Source organism: Acyrthosiphon pisum, chromosome A1, assembly GCF_005508785.2.
Source record: "Acyrthosiphon pisum isolate AL4f chromosome A1, pea_aphid_22Mar2018_4r6ur, whole genome shotgun sequence".
Lineage (NCBI taxonomy): Eukaryota > Metazoa > Arthropoda > Insecta > Hemiptera > Aphididae > Acyrthosiphon > Acyrthosiphon pisum.
In genome coordinates, this window is record NC_042494.1 from 25,311,311 (window position 1) to 25,327,561 (window position 16,251).

At 30.4% G+C, this 16,251-nt stretch overlaps 1 protein-coding gene across 1 annotated transcript in view; it reads right to left on the reverse strand.

Moving 5' to 3' along the window:
• Positions 1-3,287: 3,287 nt before the first annotated feature.
• LOC100167230 (glycosyltransferase 25 family member) overlaps positions 3,288-16,251 on the reverse strand; it is a 121,715-nt gene continuing 108,751 nt past the window's right edge. The window contains exons 8-10 of the mRNA XM_029486844.1: positions 12,898-13,025; positions 12,563-12,766; positions 3,288-4,485 (exon numbers count right to left, since the gene is read on the reverse strand). Of these exons, the coding sequence (XP_029342704.1) occupies positions 4,299-4,485; positions 12,563-12,766; positions 12,898-13,025 (519 nt within the window). The 3' untranslated portion in view covers positions 3,288-4,298. The remainder of the gene's footprint in view (positions 4,486-12,562; positions 12,767-12,897; positions 13,026-16,251) is intronic.

Below are 16,251 nucleotides of genomic sequence, written 5' to 3' on the forward strand. Positions count from 1 at the left end.
TTGATACTTGATTTATGTTTAAATTAAGTGGTTAGACTCGTGTCAAATAATATTGTATAATATAATATAATGTTGTATGTATAATACTAATTAAAATGTATAAAATTTTGTAGGTTCAAATTTTAAATAAATCGACTTCAAATATTCAAGTCCATTTTGCAAAACCAATCTTGCTCTAAGTGAAAACGGCATGCTTTCAAATTTGTAGTGGGCCAAACATCTTTAATTGCTGTGTGGATAGGTACCTTAGATTTTAACTCAGATATTACCTACAATATTGGCGTGACCAAAACTTCCTTTCTTATGGTGAATTTTCACCAAATTTGTTCCATACACTGTGTATGATACACATTAGTGGTTTAAAATAACCCTGAACATAGTGTAGCGGATCACATATGTGTGACACCGTTACATGATATATTGTTAAGTATAACTATAAATATGAATAATAATAATAAGGAAGAAGGCGTTATATACGTAGTATAGTTATCTTATACACAAACAATTGTTAGCATATATTATAAGAGACACGCCGTGTTAAGTTCGTTAGTTCTGGGACCAGTACAGCTACACGCCAGCCAATGAACTCCGGATGACGATACTGTAGTTAGTAAGTCTTTCGATATATCTGTAAATATTGCGTATGTAATAAGTATTGTGTATGTATTTAAAGAGTATTGTGTAATAATAAAAACATATTAACTAGAACTTAATATCTGATCTATCTTTCCTGAAGCTCCCGAGTTACGGTTAAAATATTGTAATTCATAGGACTCTGAAAACTGAATTATCTAAATATAACAGGTTCCCCAATCTCGTTACACTAGTATTAGGTATCTGGAACACGAACACAGAGTCGTTCTATAGTAGAAGGGGAGCGTCAATGTGCCCTTCTAATAATTTCTAAGTAGGTAAACTTAACACAAAATGTATCACGCCTTTGTGCAGATAGTGGTTCGAGCCCAAGTAAGAGGCCCATAAACGTGCAATATTAAGACAGTGACCAGCGAAGACGAGGAAACGATTCTGAACTTTATCAAGTCGTAGCATATCCTTTTTGGTATAAGGGGACCAGACAATGGAGCCGAATTGAAGTAAAGACCTAACTTGGCGGCATTATATATTTATATGTAACGAAAGAAGACATTTTGTGACGCCTAATGAAACTCATCACACGAAAAGCCTTACGTGCAATAAAATCGATACTATGTGGTCGAAAATCGAGTGAAGTGGCGTAAAGGAATAAGCCTAAATAATTTATTTTATCCACCCGTAAAAGAGGCACGGTCCGTCTTGGGACATTATGCAAATCTTAGTACATCCTGCGAAAAAAGGACATTACCTGGCACTTGCTAATATTAAGAGATATTCCGACAATTCTACAACAATCAGTAAATTTATCTACCTAGTGCGCCCTGAAGAATATTAAACAGTCGTTCTGTATATTATCATTGTACTCATTAGTTGCGGTACTCTGAATTGCCGAATTCGGACAGTTATGGGCGGTAATGAAAATAAAGTGAAGAACGAACATTATAAATCGTTTAATTTTAATTTTGGTTTTGCCCTTATTTCAATGTGACCATCCCCACAATGGCACAATTTATTTAATGAATATATAATAAATTATATATTATTATTTATTTTCGTTTTTTTCGGTTTGTGAAAAACATATTATAAGAAAAATGAAACGTCAGGATGAAACAAGAAAGTCCGAACTCTATATAGAGTTAAAAACTAGTTGTTATAAAGAAATAAAAAATAATTATTTCATTGAAAATAAATTCTTTGACTACGTACAGACCACTGATACAACGAATTTAAATAAATTTATCAAAATAAAGCCGTTTATTTTTTTAATTATAGAAGGAAATCAAGATACATTTTAAGCTCCTTAAACAAATACACAGTTTTGTTTACAAGAGTGTCTGATTCATCTTTTTTATCTAATATCTTATTTTATCTAATAATTTATATGTGTTTTATCTAGATAAATGTTGATCTTTTAACTATTGAATAATTGTAATTGAGTTTATTTTTATGTTTATCTAAATAGATTTTTGGTCAATAATCTTTATCTTTATCTAGATGAAAAAAATATTTGGGGGAATAGAAGTTGAAATTAAAAAATTAAAATTCTCGCAAAGAAAGAAAATCAGCGCTTCCAATCCCCATACGCGATGTATTATGTACCCCAATAAAGCGACCATTACTAATTCATAATTGTATGTTAGTTATAATAATATGATGTACCTATCCTAGTTGTACAGAAAATATTTACTTTACCGAGTTAAATGTTGTCATGTAGGTTACCAGGACGTTATGAATGGAAGTAGATGTTGGTATTTTCAATAAAATGTTTTCCGAGACCAGGTTTACAGAGATAAAATATTATTGAAGTTTATTTTAAAGACATTTCATGGTCGTTGGGCGGGTGCAATATAGGACGATAATATTTGATTAGACTTTGTTCGTACACACTCGAACGCAACCGACGACGTGTCCACTGACGTGACCGCACCATTAGCCTATAAGGAAAAATGTTTATTTTTATTTCAAACATTTTAATAACAATATTGCTGTTGACGTAATGACGTGCGAGTCGTGACACATTCAATAAAACAGATAGTTATATGAGTTTAAATTTGACAGCGCCCTGGCTTTAAATGAACAGAAACTTAACCATCGTAACCGCATTTCATCGGCATAACATAATATATTATATTGTGCGGTTGAGAACTGAATTCTACAAACGCTTGGAGACAGACTTAAAGGTCATTACCGTGTGCTTAACCACGTGCGCCATTTAACCCGATCGACCGCAGTTCTGGCAAATGAGTGTCTATCGTACGATGTGTGAAAAACGTTAGTTTTGATTTTTATTCTTTTAGACGTCACTGGAGATTAATAAATTGTGGCGATAACTGAAAATCATATGGTCACCGTCGTGGTACGCGGTCGACTATGTCTTCATTCCTCTCTCCCAGAAACTCTGTGCCAATGAAAATTCGATCACTACAACGTGGTATAATATGGTATAATGTAATAATATATTATTATAACATTAATATGCCTAACGTTAGTTACTCGGTAGGTCTTATTGTACATACATCTTATAGTGGCGATAGGTTTTTAAGCTACTTATTATATTTCTCAAGAACTTTACATGTAGATAATAATAATATAACACTAAGTATACAACTTCTGACATTCATGTCAAGGCGTGTGGTGGTGAAAAATTAAACTAAGCGTAAAATAATAATATTAACACATAAAAGTACAACACGTTAGTTTTAATAAATATGGCATTTAATATTTAAAACAATAATTTATAGTTATATCTAAAGCGTACAACTCAAGTATACTAAGTAGGTATATTGAAATATTCGTCACATAAAAAGTTTTGTTTTTGGTAACAAAAACCAATTCTTTGGAAAAAATTACATGGTTTACGCTCCAATTATTATAGGTCAACCACATAAATACAACGTTATCGTCGGTATGTAAGTCTTATAGAAACGAATCGATCAGTCTATTGAGGTATAAGAAACACTTTTTCATTTTTATTACAAATTGTTAATAAATATCACCAATTTACATAAAATAAATATTTTTATTACTTTTCCTATATAAGTGTGCCTAACATAATATAAAAATATATATTTTAATCAATCATAATGTAATGGAATGGCTCTCGTGTCTATGTAAAAATAAAACGAGCAAAATGTATTTTGGCAATAACGATGGAATCAACAGCGTTTATGATTTCCTTTGATAAAAAAAAACTCCGTCACCACTCGTCCTTCCCAACTGTAACCGTAGTAGGTATTTAAGAGTTCGTGCGAAAGGTCCAATTTACCTTTATATTTATTTTTAGTATACAAGTTTCTTTTTTTTTTTTTGTTGATCTTATATATATCATCTCGTCATAATTCCCCTTCACACTCTTGTTAAAAACTACGCTGGGGCCACAACTTCAGTAAAAGTAAATTTTCTACACGAACGCGTCAACACGAAATTACGAACGAACGATGCGAATATTACTGCGGTTTTGTACCTACACGATGTCTTTGCCGAATTTGTTGCCAGATGATAATATGCAATATTTTTATGACATATGTACCTAACGACATAATATTCTAGTAGAAATTATAATAATAAACGATTAAATGTAAATAAAAAATAAAAATCTTAACGGATATAAAAATATGATATGACACGTAACAGATTTTGATAACAGGTTATTCAATATTTGTAATAATAAAAAAATGTTATAAATAATAATAATGGCACGCAGATCACAAATCTTCTTTGATTTCTTTGCGTTCGGTCGCGGGCCCCTCGTTCGCAATCTGCACGGTCACGGAATCTTCTGTGTCGCTAACGTAACCGTCGTCCGACGTGTACCGGATGGGATAGATGAGCAGAGGAGACGCAGACAACGCGATCAAATTGCGTTCGTCGAATTGCTCCGACCATTCGGCCCTGTAACAATAATAGATTAAATTTTTTTTTTATTATTCCGCGACGATTTCCCCTCTCCCCCTCCCCCCAAAAAAAATAAATAAATAAATAAATCAAACGAGACCAAACAATTCGAACTTCGAGCGTGCTGGTGAATAAATCGCGCCCACACTCTGACGCACAACACTGTGACGGGATTGTCAAAAAATAATATTATATTTTATATTATTGTACCACCGCGTAACAGTTGCTGCAGATACATACACATGAGAGACTATATTATATATTCGAACGTACAGGGTGACCCACCGTGAATTACCGTTTCGTGTTACCGTAGGGTAGTTCGAACGAGGACAAGTGAGAACGTTGCGGGCCACTCTGTACCCACATTATGATAAACGAGCGGACACTATATATACAATATCAAATGGAATAATGTTATTATAATATCGGTCTGCATATATTATTTTACGTATTATTTACTCGCTCTAAAAATGCGATAGCGATTTCGATACGGCAAAACAAACAAGTATCAATATTGATACTTATGTAGTATAATAATAAGTACTATATAAGTACCCACTTTATAAGTATTAATGTCAATACTAATATAATATGTTATATACATTATAAATTACAATAATATATAATATTATACCCATCCGTTGGTCGTTACGATACCGTGTACCAAACAACACATATTGAAAAAAAATCTGATTCCGTCAAAGTTTTAAAACACGAGGAAATAAAGTCCTCGGAACATAATTTTAAACTAGGTTGTTTTTATTTATCTTCGACGGCCAAAGCCATTCGTCATAGTTCGTATAAAATTCGTTACATAAAATGATATCATCGTAATCGAATCCATCATCTCTTTAACTTTTGACACTATAATCGTATAATATAATAAACGATGTGGGTTATAATATATCACGTTATATTTTATACGCACTTAATTTTGTGTTTTTTTTTTTTCATAGATCGTAAGCTAACTAAAACTATATAAGTTATGTGTACCCACCCATGGAATCAGTTCAATCTTTGTCTGAATATGTAATTGTTTGAATATTCTTAAAATATAGAGAAGTGAAAATAGTTCGTATATACAACTATTAATTCGTTTTACTAATGCCTATAATATTATTATAAAAATCAATATCTTTCTTGAAAACTTTAACAATTTGCAGTTTTATTTTATTTAGAGAATAATTCAGTCATAGAAACGTAATGTCGTAACATTCAATTTTAATATTGACCATTTTTTTTTGTGTCAACTTCAAGACAGTATACTATAGGTTTATGCTATATTATTATAATCTGTACATTTGTTTGACTTGTAAATTCAGGATCGGATTAAGGTATGAGCAGTGTACTTATAAACTACAGCCTACAAACCTCGATTTACCACGAATTTAGAGCACTATCAATGACATTGATTTTGGATCACACTTTTTTTGATCAAGTACAAGAGCTTATGGTGACTGATAAATTAGATTGTATGTGTACCTAAAAGATAGAGATAGTGTAAAAATTGTATGAACCATTCGGACCACAGTTCGGTGGTGGGATGTGCGATTTTATACTTATTATAAACGTGTTTAAAATAAAATAAGCCCTATGCAATTGTATTTTATTTTTGTTGTTATATTCTTTGTTCATATTATGTCTAATAAGTTGAAAATATTATATTACCTATAATTTATTTAAGTTTAATAATGATGAGCTTTTGTAAAACGATTGAAAAATGTAAAACTTTGTATGTATAATATACTCATAAACACAAATTAAATGGGTTATCAAAAATATGTTCACAAATGGCTAGTAAAATATAATTATTGACTAGCACATAATTTTTCAGTCTACGAGTACCACCGTACGTCTTAATCCAAGCATGGAATCGGATTCAAAAGTTTGTTTAATATTAGTTCAATAACATTTCCAAAACCAGATATTAAATATATTATCAAATCTAATTAATATTTTTAATTTTGAAAATCAACAACATTCAAATATATAAAATTTATAATTAAACATTTCAAAATATATGATTGTTCAACAACTTGGTTTATTATTTTTTGCATGGTAATTATAATAGTTTTATAATTAAATTATCTCTGTAGGAAGGTGGATAGAATGAATGAGTTATATTTAAATGACATTTCATAATATTGCGCACTTGGATGAACTGTTACGAGAAAACAATAATTTGTACTTTATTTTTATGTTGAAGTAAAATAAAATGAAATGAAATGTTAATTATAAGAGTGAAAACATTGCGAAATACGCTGGTGATATCGCAATAAACATTGCCCAGTCTTTATTTTACAATATTATGCTTAATGATGTGATGGAAATAAATAAAGAAAGCATTTTAAATATATAAAATTTAATATTAAAAAGGTGTGCAAGTGGGTACCGCCCTGCTCTACATTAGGTGTCGAGTAGGTCATTGACTTCTGTAATGGATGTGTTAAATTTGAATTCACTAATACAAATCATTGTAGGTTAGGTATAATTACGAAAATCGATTTTGAGCGAAGACGGTCCTTCGTTTTATATTATGATATAATATTTTTAAATTGAAAAAAATATCTAAAATCGTTATGCTTCATTTAAATATTTAATTTCGTCCAAATTTTAACTTAACATATTTATTAAAAAAAAAAATTTACAAATTTTCGTGATTTTGATAAATGTTGTCAACATTTAAAAATTAAATGCTTATAAAAAAAAATCGTGCCTATATATCTTTAATATTTTGTAGCTACTATTATGAAAACTTATAAGGAACCTTGTACCTATTATAGAAAATTCTTATACAAATATTTAGTGCAAAATGTCAAGTATCTACGGTTATTCGTTTTTAAGTTACGCTGTAAAACAAAATTGCTTTTGTCGAAAACTGATCTTACGTAAAAATTCCAGTTTATTTAATTACTTTTTTTTTTGCTAACTCCTTTTGATAACTACTGGGAATTTGTTACTATTACCTCTCGAATACACCAACTAGATTCACTATTCCACCAGAAAAGTTACTGAAATTGAAAATCGAATACTTATCTGTGTACGCATAAAAACAAATAAAAAAAAAACACACACATCATTGTACAATGTACAATCCATACATTCATCGCTTCGCTCAGAATCTAAGAATATAAAAATTAACTTTTGTAAAATTAATATAGGTAATGGCATATAAATTACTGGCTTCAAAGCCTACCGATGTCAATAAATTTTAAACGAGCTTAATAGTATCGACCTTAACGACCACAATAGTCTAGTACAGAACCATTGTAAAAAAAAACATATACTTACGAGTTATTTGTATAAAACAATAAAATGCACTTAATCGGTATAGGATCTATTATAAAATAGGACCTGACAAAATCTACCGACGGCGACGTCGACAATACGCAAGCGGCGGTAGCAGTGGTATTAAAAGCACTAAAATGAACGAGAGACAATAGCCATGTAACATGTGCGATAAATCGTTCACAAAAAACAGCACTTTGGCGGTACCTACACTGGCGAACACACACAGGCAAGAAACCATAACCGTATGACGTGAGCATGAAGTCGTTCGTTAGAAGCGGCAATTCGACGAGACACCGAAAGACGCATAGGTACGGGTGAGAAACCGTACCCATGCGACGTGTGCTTGAAATTGTTCACAGGTGTCAGCAATCTGAATGCGTCCGTCGCCGATGCCTCGTCAAATCGCCACCTCTGGAAAAGGACTTGTCACATGCATCACACGGGTGAGAACCGTATAGCCATGTGGCATGAGAGTAAATTCATTCACAGATATCACCAATCTGGAAGAACGCAGGAGGACGCACACGAGTCGTAAGGTTTCTGATTCGTGTGCGTCCTCCTGTGTTCCGTCAGATTGCTGATATCTATAAATTACTTTACTCACATGGATACGGTTCTCAACCATGCGATACCTGCCACAAGTCGTTTGCTATAGAAGTGGCGATTGTACGAAACATCGACGGACGCATAATTATACGGGTGAGAAACCGTAGCCGTTCACCGTGTGCAACCTCGCTGGAAGTGACGATTTGACAGAGCTCCGACAGATTCATTCAGGTGGTATACCGTACGATGTATGTGACAAGTCGTTCGATCAAAGTGATGAAAATGTATAATCGTTAATGTGTCTCTTTCAAATTCATTTTTTTCTAATAACCTAATAATCAGGGCTGTTAATTTAATGCACTAAAAACCTTAAACAATGCATAAAAAATGTCAAAAATAATGCAATAAAATATGCACTTAAAATGCAAAAAATACAATGTAAAATTAGTATAAAGTTCACATAAAATGGTTTTTAATTTAATTTTTATATTGATATTGATATTATAGGATATTAAGTAGGTACATTAATACATTAGATTTTACATCATGCATAAAAATGTGTTTATTTATTAAAAAAAAAAATAATAATAAAAATATTAATTGAATTTGAATTTTGTATAATTCTATTCACCTGAAACGTTTTTTAATATTTATTTTTATGTATTTATTTTGTTAAGATAATAAAACAAACTTAAATATATTTATTTGCGGGTACCTTATTCATCTTAAGTCTTTATTACTACATTAGACAAAAACAAAAAAAAAATTGTTAATCAAACATGTCAATTGATAGACTTTGATTAAAAATACCGGAAAATGAACTAAAAAAGGAAAATATGACCTGCGAAAAAATTCAAATTAAAAGTTTCATGAATGGATTCATAGTTAGATAATTCAAATTATGTACTTACAAAACTACGTTTCACAATCACCAAAAAAAAAAAATTTACGTTCCTACAAATTCACAGCCCTACTCAAAATGTAATTATTATATCATAACATTATACAAAAATTACAACATTTTTAATACTTTTAAAGGAATTTAATGTCTGCCTTTAGAAAAATAACTTGGTTCATACTCAAAGTGATCAAACTTTCATTTTTCAGCAGCTTTGTAATGTATTCAGTATACATTAAGAGAACGGATTTATAAAAAAATAACGTAATGAAGCAAAATGATTTCAAATATTTACGAAGTTTAGTCCTTGTTGTAAAAATAACATATTGCAAATCACATGATAATAGTTTAAAGTTTTTTGAAAATTACATTGCGTTCGCGATCTAAATGAAACGTCAGTAATGTACCGTGACGTCACCGTCGATACGTTCCCGTATACACGTGTTTCCTAATCAGAAAAATTCCCGTTTTTCCTTATTTAATTTTTTTTTTGATTTCCTGACACTGTTCAAAACTACGAGGAATTTTCAGCTATCGATATAATATAATAACTCAGATAACTAGATACGATCAGTATTGTTACTTGTTATGTATGGTAAAACATTCCTAAGATACAACGGGAAGACATAGATCACACCTTAGGTATATACTAGGTATCGATTATTTTGTATTACTACATTAAAACTGATAAATAATAATAAAAGTAAGTGAATAATGATTTTCATTATTATAGTGATATTGTTTTTATTTCGTGCAACGATTGACGAAAAAGTCAGTTTGATATATAATAATCGTATTTTTTTTACGATGGTTTTTGTCGGGAAAACTGTAGTAATCAATGTAAACAAAGTATAATAATATATGTGTAAAGCAGGGTAATATACATAATGAGGCTATGGTCATTTTTTTTTTAATTCTACGAAATAATATTTTTTAGAAACAGCTTAAAGTTATGATATTGTTGTACATAAATCATAACCATAAAAAAATGTAAATGTTTGATTTTTAAATATATTTCACATATTAAAATAATATATAACTGGTAAGTTGCACTATACAAATTGTAAATAGTACAATAGCTTACTACACTTACACATCCCATTTTTAATTTTTTTCCTTTAATAATGAATTTATTCAAATTATGATTTTTGAAATTTTGTAAATATAGTTAAAGATTATCTTTTGGAGATACAAACTTCTATTTTCTAATGAGAATCCTCTTTTGTTAATGCAAATTAATTAGTGCATTTTTTTTTTTTTTTTGAAAATTTAGTTGCACCTAATTGAAAAACGAGTAGTTTTTCAATTATTAAAATATTTATAATGGAGATAATAGTCGTTAAAATTGGTTTTATAAAAATATAAAATATATTATGTAGTAACATTGGATCTAATATATTTTACTATAGGTATTACAATTTTTACAAATTATAATTGTTGTCAGACTAATATTAATTACTAAAATTTTCAAATCACCACAGCCCTTAAATTTTCCAAACCTATTATCATGGACCAACTATCATTAGTACATAAATAGTTAAATGAATCAAAAATCGAATTTTGATTTTTATCTGTCATAGTTTTCAGAAAAACTATCTGCTAAATAATTTAAGTAGAAAAAGGGTTCTCATTTAAAAAAAATAAATTTGTTCCTCCACAGGACACTGTTTAAGTAGTACAACAAATCTAAATAGTTAGAAAATATGGTCTTAGAAAATTACAAAAATCAGATTTTGAATAACTGCATTATTGAAGAAAAATGAAGTGAGCTGCATGGTTGGTGGATCACCAAACCTAACCTAACCACTCTGTATAGTATATTTTATAAGGAATAAATCTAATCACTGATCTAATTACTATATCGCTCGTTAAACCAGCCCGGAAGATGATAGAAAAGATGACATTTCTAACAATGCTGAAGAAGTAATTGACAAATAATTGCAAGAAATAAAATAAAATCTAGTATTGTAATTTTATTATTTTAGTTTAAAATATATTATGTCTATAATCAATTAATTAAAAACTTTTTGTAACAATGCATAGGAAATTTATCATAGCTATACATATAACTTCATAAACATAAGTGTTTATTTTTACTATTATGAAATGATAAATACCTAACTAAAAAGGCCTTTTTTGTAGATAGGTTAGGTTTTTTCCACTAATCCATCACCCTCTCATACAAAAGTAATGCATGCGCCACTCGCATAAAGGCAGGAGACAATAAAATATTATAGGGCGGTGAACGTTTGGACACATTGACCCAAAATCCAACACATTTGGGTACAAATAGACACATCGTATGAATACATAGAATAAAATGTATTTGAGTACATAACCATAACTTAACGTGAAAAATCAGAGAATTATAGGTACACATAAATAAGACACGTTTGGGTAAATAAAACTAACGATAACATTTATATGTAATACACGTACTGTTACCGACTAAATTGCAAAAATAAATCAAAACGAAAATAATGATTTTTGATTTTTATAGATTTAATATAATATGATCAAATAATGATCAAATTTTTATATAATAATATGCTAAAATATTACATTTTTTTATAGATTTAATATAATTTGTAATGAAAAAAATATTTTTAAATTAAAGTTGCAAAAAAATAAGAGCCAACGACCTCGTGGTGTCTCCTGGGTAATGCTAATAGTCTATAAAATATGTCACATAGTAATAAAAAAAAAAATGTACTCCTAAACGTGTGTAAACATACAAAACGTGGTATTATTTTTTTTAAATATAATGTTCCCAAACGTTTGTAACGATATTTTCGGTGTCTGAAAAAATGTGTACCTTAACCTGTGTATCCGATCGTTTTAAAATTCCCGTTTCGTTATCGTTTTGTGCCAAAAATGAATTAGTAATCAGTTATTTCCTTTGATAAAATCGTCACAATCCGATTTTGTACCCATGAAAAACTCGTTTCTAGTTTTGTTATTAGCGACGATATTAATGATATAGTACTCATTAGTATGTTCTTTCGCATTACCTAGGCATAATAATAAATGTATGAAAAAGAAACGTTCGTTCGCTGCAGAAAGGCGAGAATAGGTATATTGACCGTATCGAACGTCTTAGGTCTACGCAAAATTATATGAAAACATATTATAACGATTCTCTGTTCAGTGTTCAACACTCGAATACTACGGTATTACAATAATAATTGGTACGAAAGAGTTGCGTTTGACTTCTCATAATGCTTATTACTACCTTTTATAATATATAATTGTTTATAAATTTTGGTATAACATATTCGATCCTCACACACACACACACACACACACACACACACACACACTCTATATTACAGAACTTACTGAGGATGTTGGTTGAACATTATCGGTAGGAATTCGTCCACCGGCAGCAATTTCTTTAACGGGTTGGCGTTTAACAGTTTCTTGGCACCACGTCCGCTCAACAAATATCCGAGTGTCCAATACGAATAGCCTGGCCGCACTAGGAGTTTCGAGTTTTCCAACCGGCTCTCGTTGTTGTCGTTTAACGACTTTCGGCCAATGTAACTGTTTCGACACGCAACAATAGTATAATAATAATAACTTACATAAAATATGATGAACGCGATCCGAATTATAAGTGCTTTTTACGTAGGTTTCTACGACAGGTTTTAAGCAACACATTTTATTATACGTACACTAAATCCCAAGAAACTTTTAGACGTCTCAATTCGTCCAATACCATTTGTAATTTGAAACGGAAATACGGCTCAAATCTAGCGTCGTCTTCTAGAACCAAAACTTCGTCTAAACCTTCATAAGTTGTCTGAAAAAAACAAAACCTAAAATAAATGCCAACGTTTACACACTTAAGTAAATATTTCTATTTAAAAATCTAATTTTTGTAATATAATATTTCTTAAAAACACCACTTTTATAATATTATATCCATAACTATATGTAGATTTGATGCATTGTATAAAAGTATTTAGTATTTACATAACTTTTATAATTTTAACAACAAACAACAGTACAAAATAAAAATATACTTAGTACCCGGTATTAATAAAATATTAGATTGTATATTTAAGTTTTATTAAAATTACATTTTATGTGGTTAATATACATATTACGTTATAAGAGCCGGTAACTACTGGGAAAAATACATAATATATATTCTGTGAAAATAACTGTAATTTAACTTTTTGTTTAGGTACTCGAGTGGAGAACCATGTGTTCTTAATCAATTCTGGACGTGTTAATTTATATGTTTTTGAATTTATACAACTACAAATCGGAACACACACATACATCTATAATAGTATAATATATTAATTAGTTTTGGACAGTTGCCTAATCGATATTAGTCAAAGTGTCAAATACGAGCGAATCAATAAACACTATATTCAGTCAACGCTTGCAAGTTGCAATCGCATTCCGCAGTGATAGATGGTCGTTTTATGGGTGGGGTAACACATAAAACAATAAATCTACATGGCCGGAAAACTGGTGCAAAAGAGAAACACATAAAACAAAATAACTATACTATTTTCCGCGTATTTTAACAAAAAAAAAAACTGATTCCAAAACTAGAAAAAAAATACAATTTGAAACGACTAAACCATGGACGGGTCACTTGCAACATTGCAGTTATTTTACTAGTAACAAATTACATGAAACATGTTCACTAGGTCACGTTTGGAAACCATTTCGGTTATTGTCTACGACAGAAACGTAACATAAACATCTGTTGGATATTCGTTGGTTCTTTTATTAGCCGGTTTATTTTTATTTTTTTTTTTTAATTAAAATTTTTCATTACTTAATTGCATATTACATTATATACCTACGTATATATTGTATATTCACGTAGGTACATATTATTATGCATATGCGCACAAAAATTACCAATGGCGCAAGACATGTTTTCGTATTACAATAGATAGGTACAATTTCGTCCCTTCAAAAGGTATGAAATATATAATAATTATACGATACGTGCCTAATAAATTACAGGGGTCTTATAGTAAAATAATTATCAAATAACCGTAAATATAATTTTTGTTTGTCCACTGTAAACATTTTTCGATAATGGATCTCCATCAATAGCTTAGCTGCAGACAATGAGTTATTTTATAGTAACGCATTGTGTACGGCACTTATCGGCACACACGAGATTTCGCGGTCAAGAGATAACATTTAACATTCATTACTCCGCCGAATAGTGAACGTAAACTTCCTAATGAACACAGATATAGTAGTAGTGGAGGTCACAATACTGTGGACCCCAACAACCTCGGAAAGTTATCACGACATTAATAAAATGTAAAGTATCTATTCTGTCTATAATTCAGTATATAGCTATACAATGTACATGCGCACACAGTTGTTAAATAATTTCGATAAACCATATAATTATTAACTGCATTTTCCGCGTGTATGAGGAAGAAAAAAATTGTACATATTTTCGCAAAAGCTAAATGTTAAATGTATTTCCAAGTACCTACCCGTTTAATTTGCCCGACTGCAGTGCTTTAAAACGAGGTCTGGGCATTTGTGCCTTGCGGTTTTATCATAATATATTCATTATTTTTATCAGCTCCGCCCCCTCCCCTTCTGGATTAAAACTCTAGAAACGCAGGTGCGATATACTACTAGTGTATATGATTAAGTTTTAGAGGTATTACAAAAATAGGTTCTTCGCGCTTTTAACGTTTTACTCTCTATATTCCGTTTATAACCATACACTGAAATATATTCAAGACATACATCTTTGTATAAACGCGATAAGTTAAATTAGAATTAAGTTTTAGTGGTGTTGCAAAAATGTGTATGCGTGTCAAACGTTTACTCTCTGGTGGTCTTACGTGGATATAACTATACCTACGGTGATCGTGATAGACGATACAGTAGTACTCCTGACACGTGTATTACATTATGGAATAATTGTCGAAAATTATAGGTTCGTGTGGGGGCGTGACGATCCATCTGGAATTCCGTTTCCGGCAATAAAACACTATACATTCCTAGCGGTTTTATAAAAACGAAATAAAGATAAATTTATTTTTAACATAAAAATCAACAGGCAACTTACCCTTAAATTTGCAATAATTTTTCAGAGCATTTCAAAATAAATATAATATTTTGATCCAGCACGGCGATATAAATAGGCAAAATAGGTACACTACTGTCGTGGGTTCATTTTTATTGATATTTCATTACAATAAAATATTATGATACTAAATTTTAACGCCTAACTAGTAATATTACATTATTAATTAATTATTACATTAGTAATATTTACATGGAAAAACTCAAAATCAAATAGCATTGCATATAATAGTTACAACTACCACCAAACATCCTTTGACCGCAATTGTTTTGACGCTCTCGCCACTACCACGACCACGTTTAAACTATGATTACGGTAAAATTCTTACCACTAATTTTCCCATAAAATGATTGTCTTCACACGGCCAACCACCGTTGTTAACACGGTTTACATTACATCAACTCCGTTAACTCTGTCACGACTCCATCATCAAACAGTGCACTCGAAGCGAGTTATTATGTGAAGTAAAAACATAGAAAACTTAAAAAAAATATGTTTCAAAAATGTATTTAACGCCGATTCAGTTAACTCTCATAATAATATGCTCATAAGGTAAAATATATTAAAATACAAAAGTTATAGTAATTGTTTTAATATTACTCATTAACTATAGGTACTTGTATGGGTATGCCCTTTAATGGGCACCCGTAAATTACACCAATAGTCCTCAGAGTTGTTGTTCCATTATTATCCTGTAAAGCGTCAATCACAAAAAACAGTTCTGTACGCACAGGGTTAAGAATAATCGGATTAACAATAGTTAATTAACAATTGTTTAACATTCACTGTCATATCCCAAATACGTAGAAGGCAAAGTGTACGGACATAATCAGCTTTAGGGTTACAAAAACATTTACAAACCAAATGATTACGCACTAGTTGCCAACAAAAACACAACGATGAATATAATTCATTATGAATAATATCTAATATGAACTAA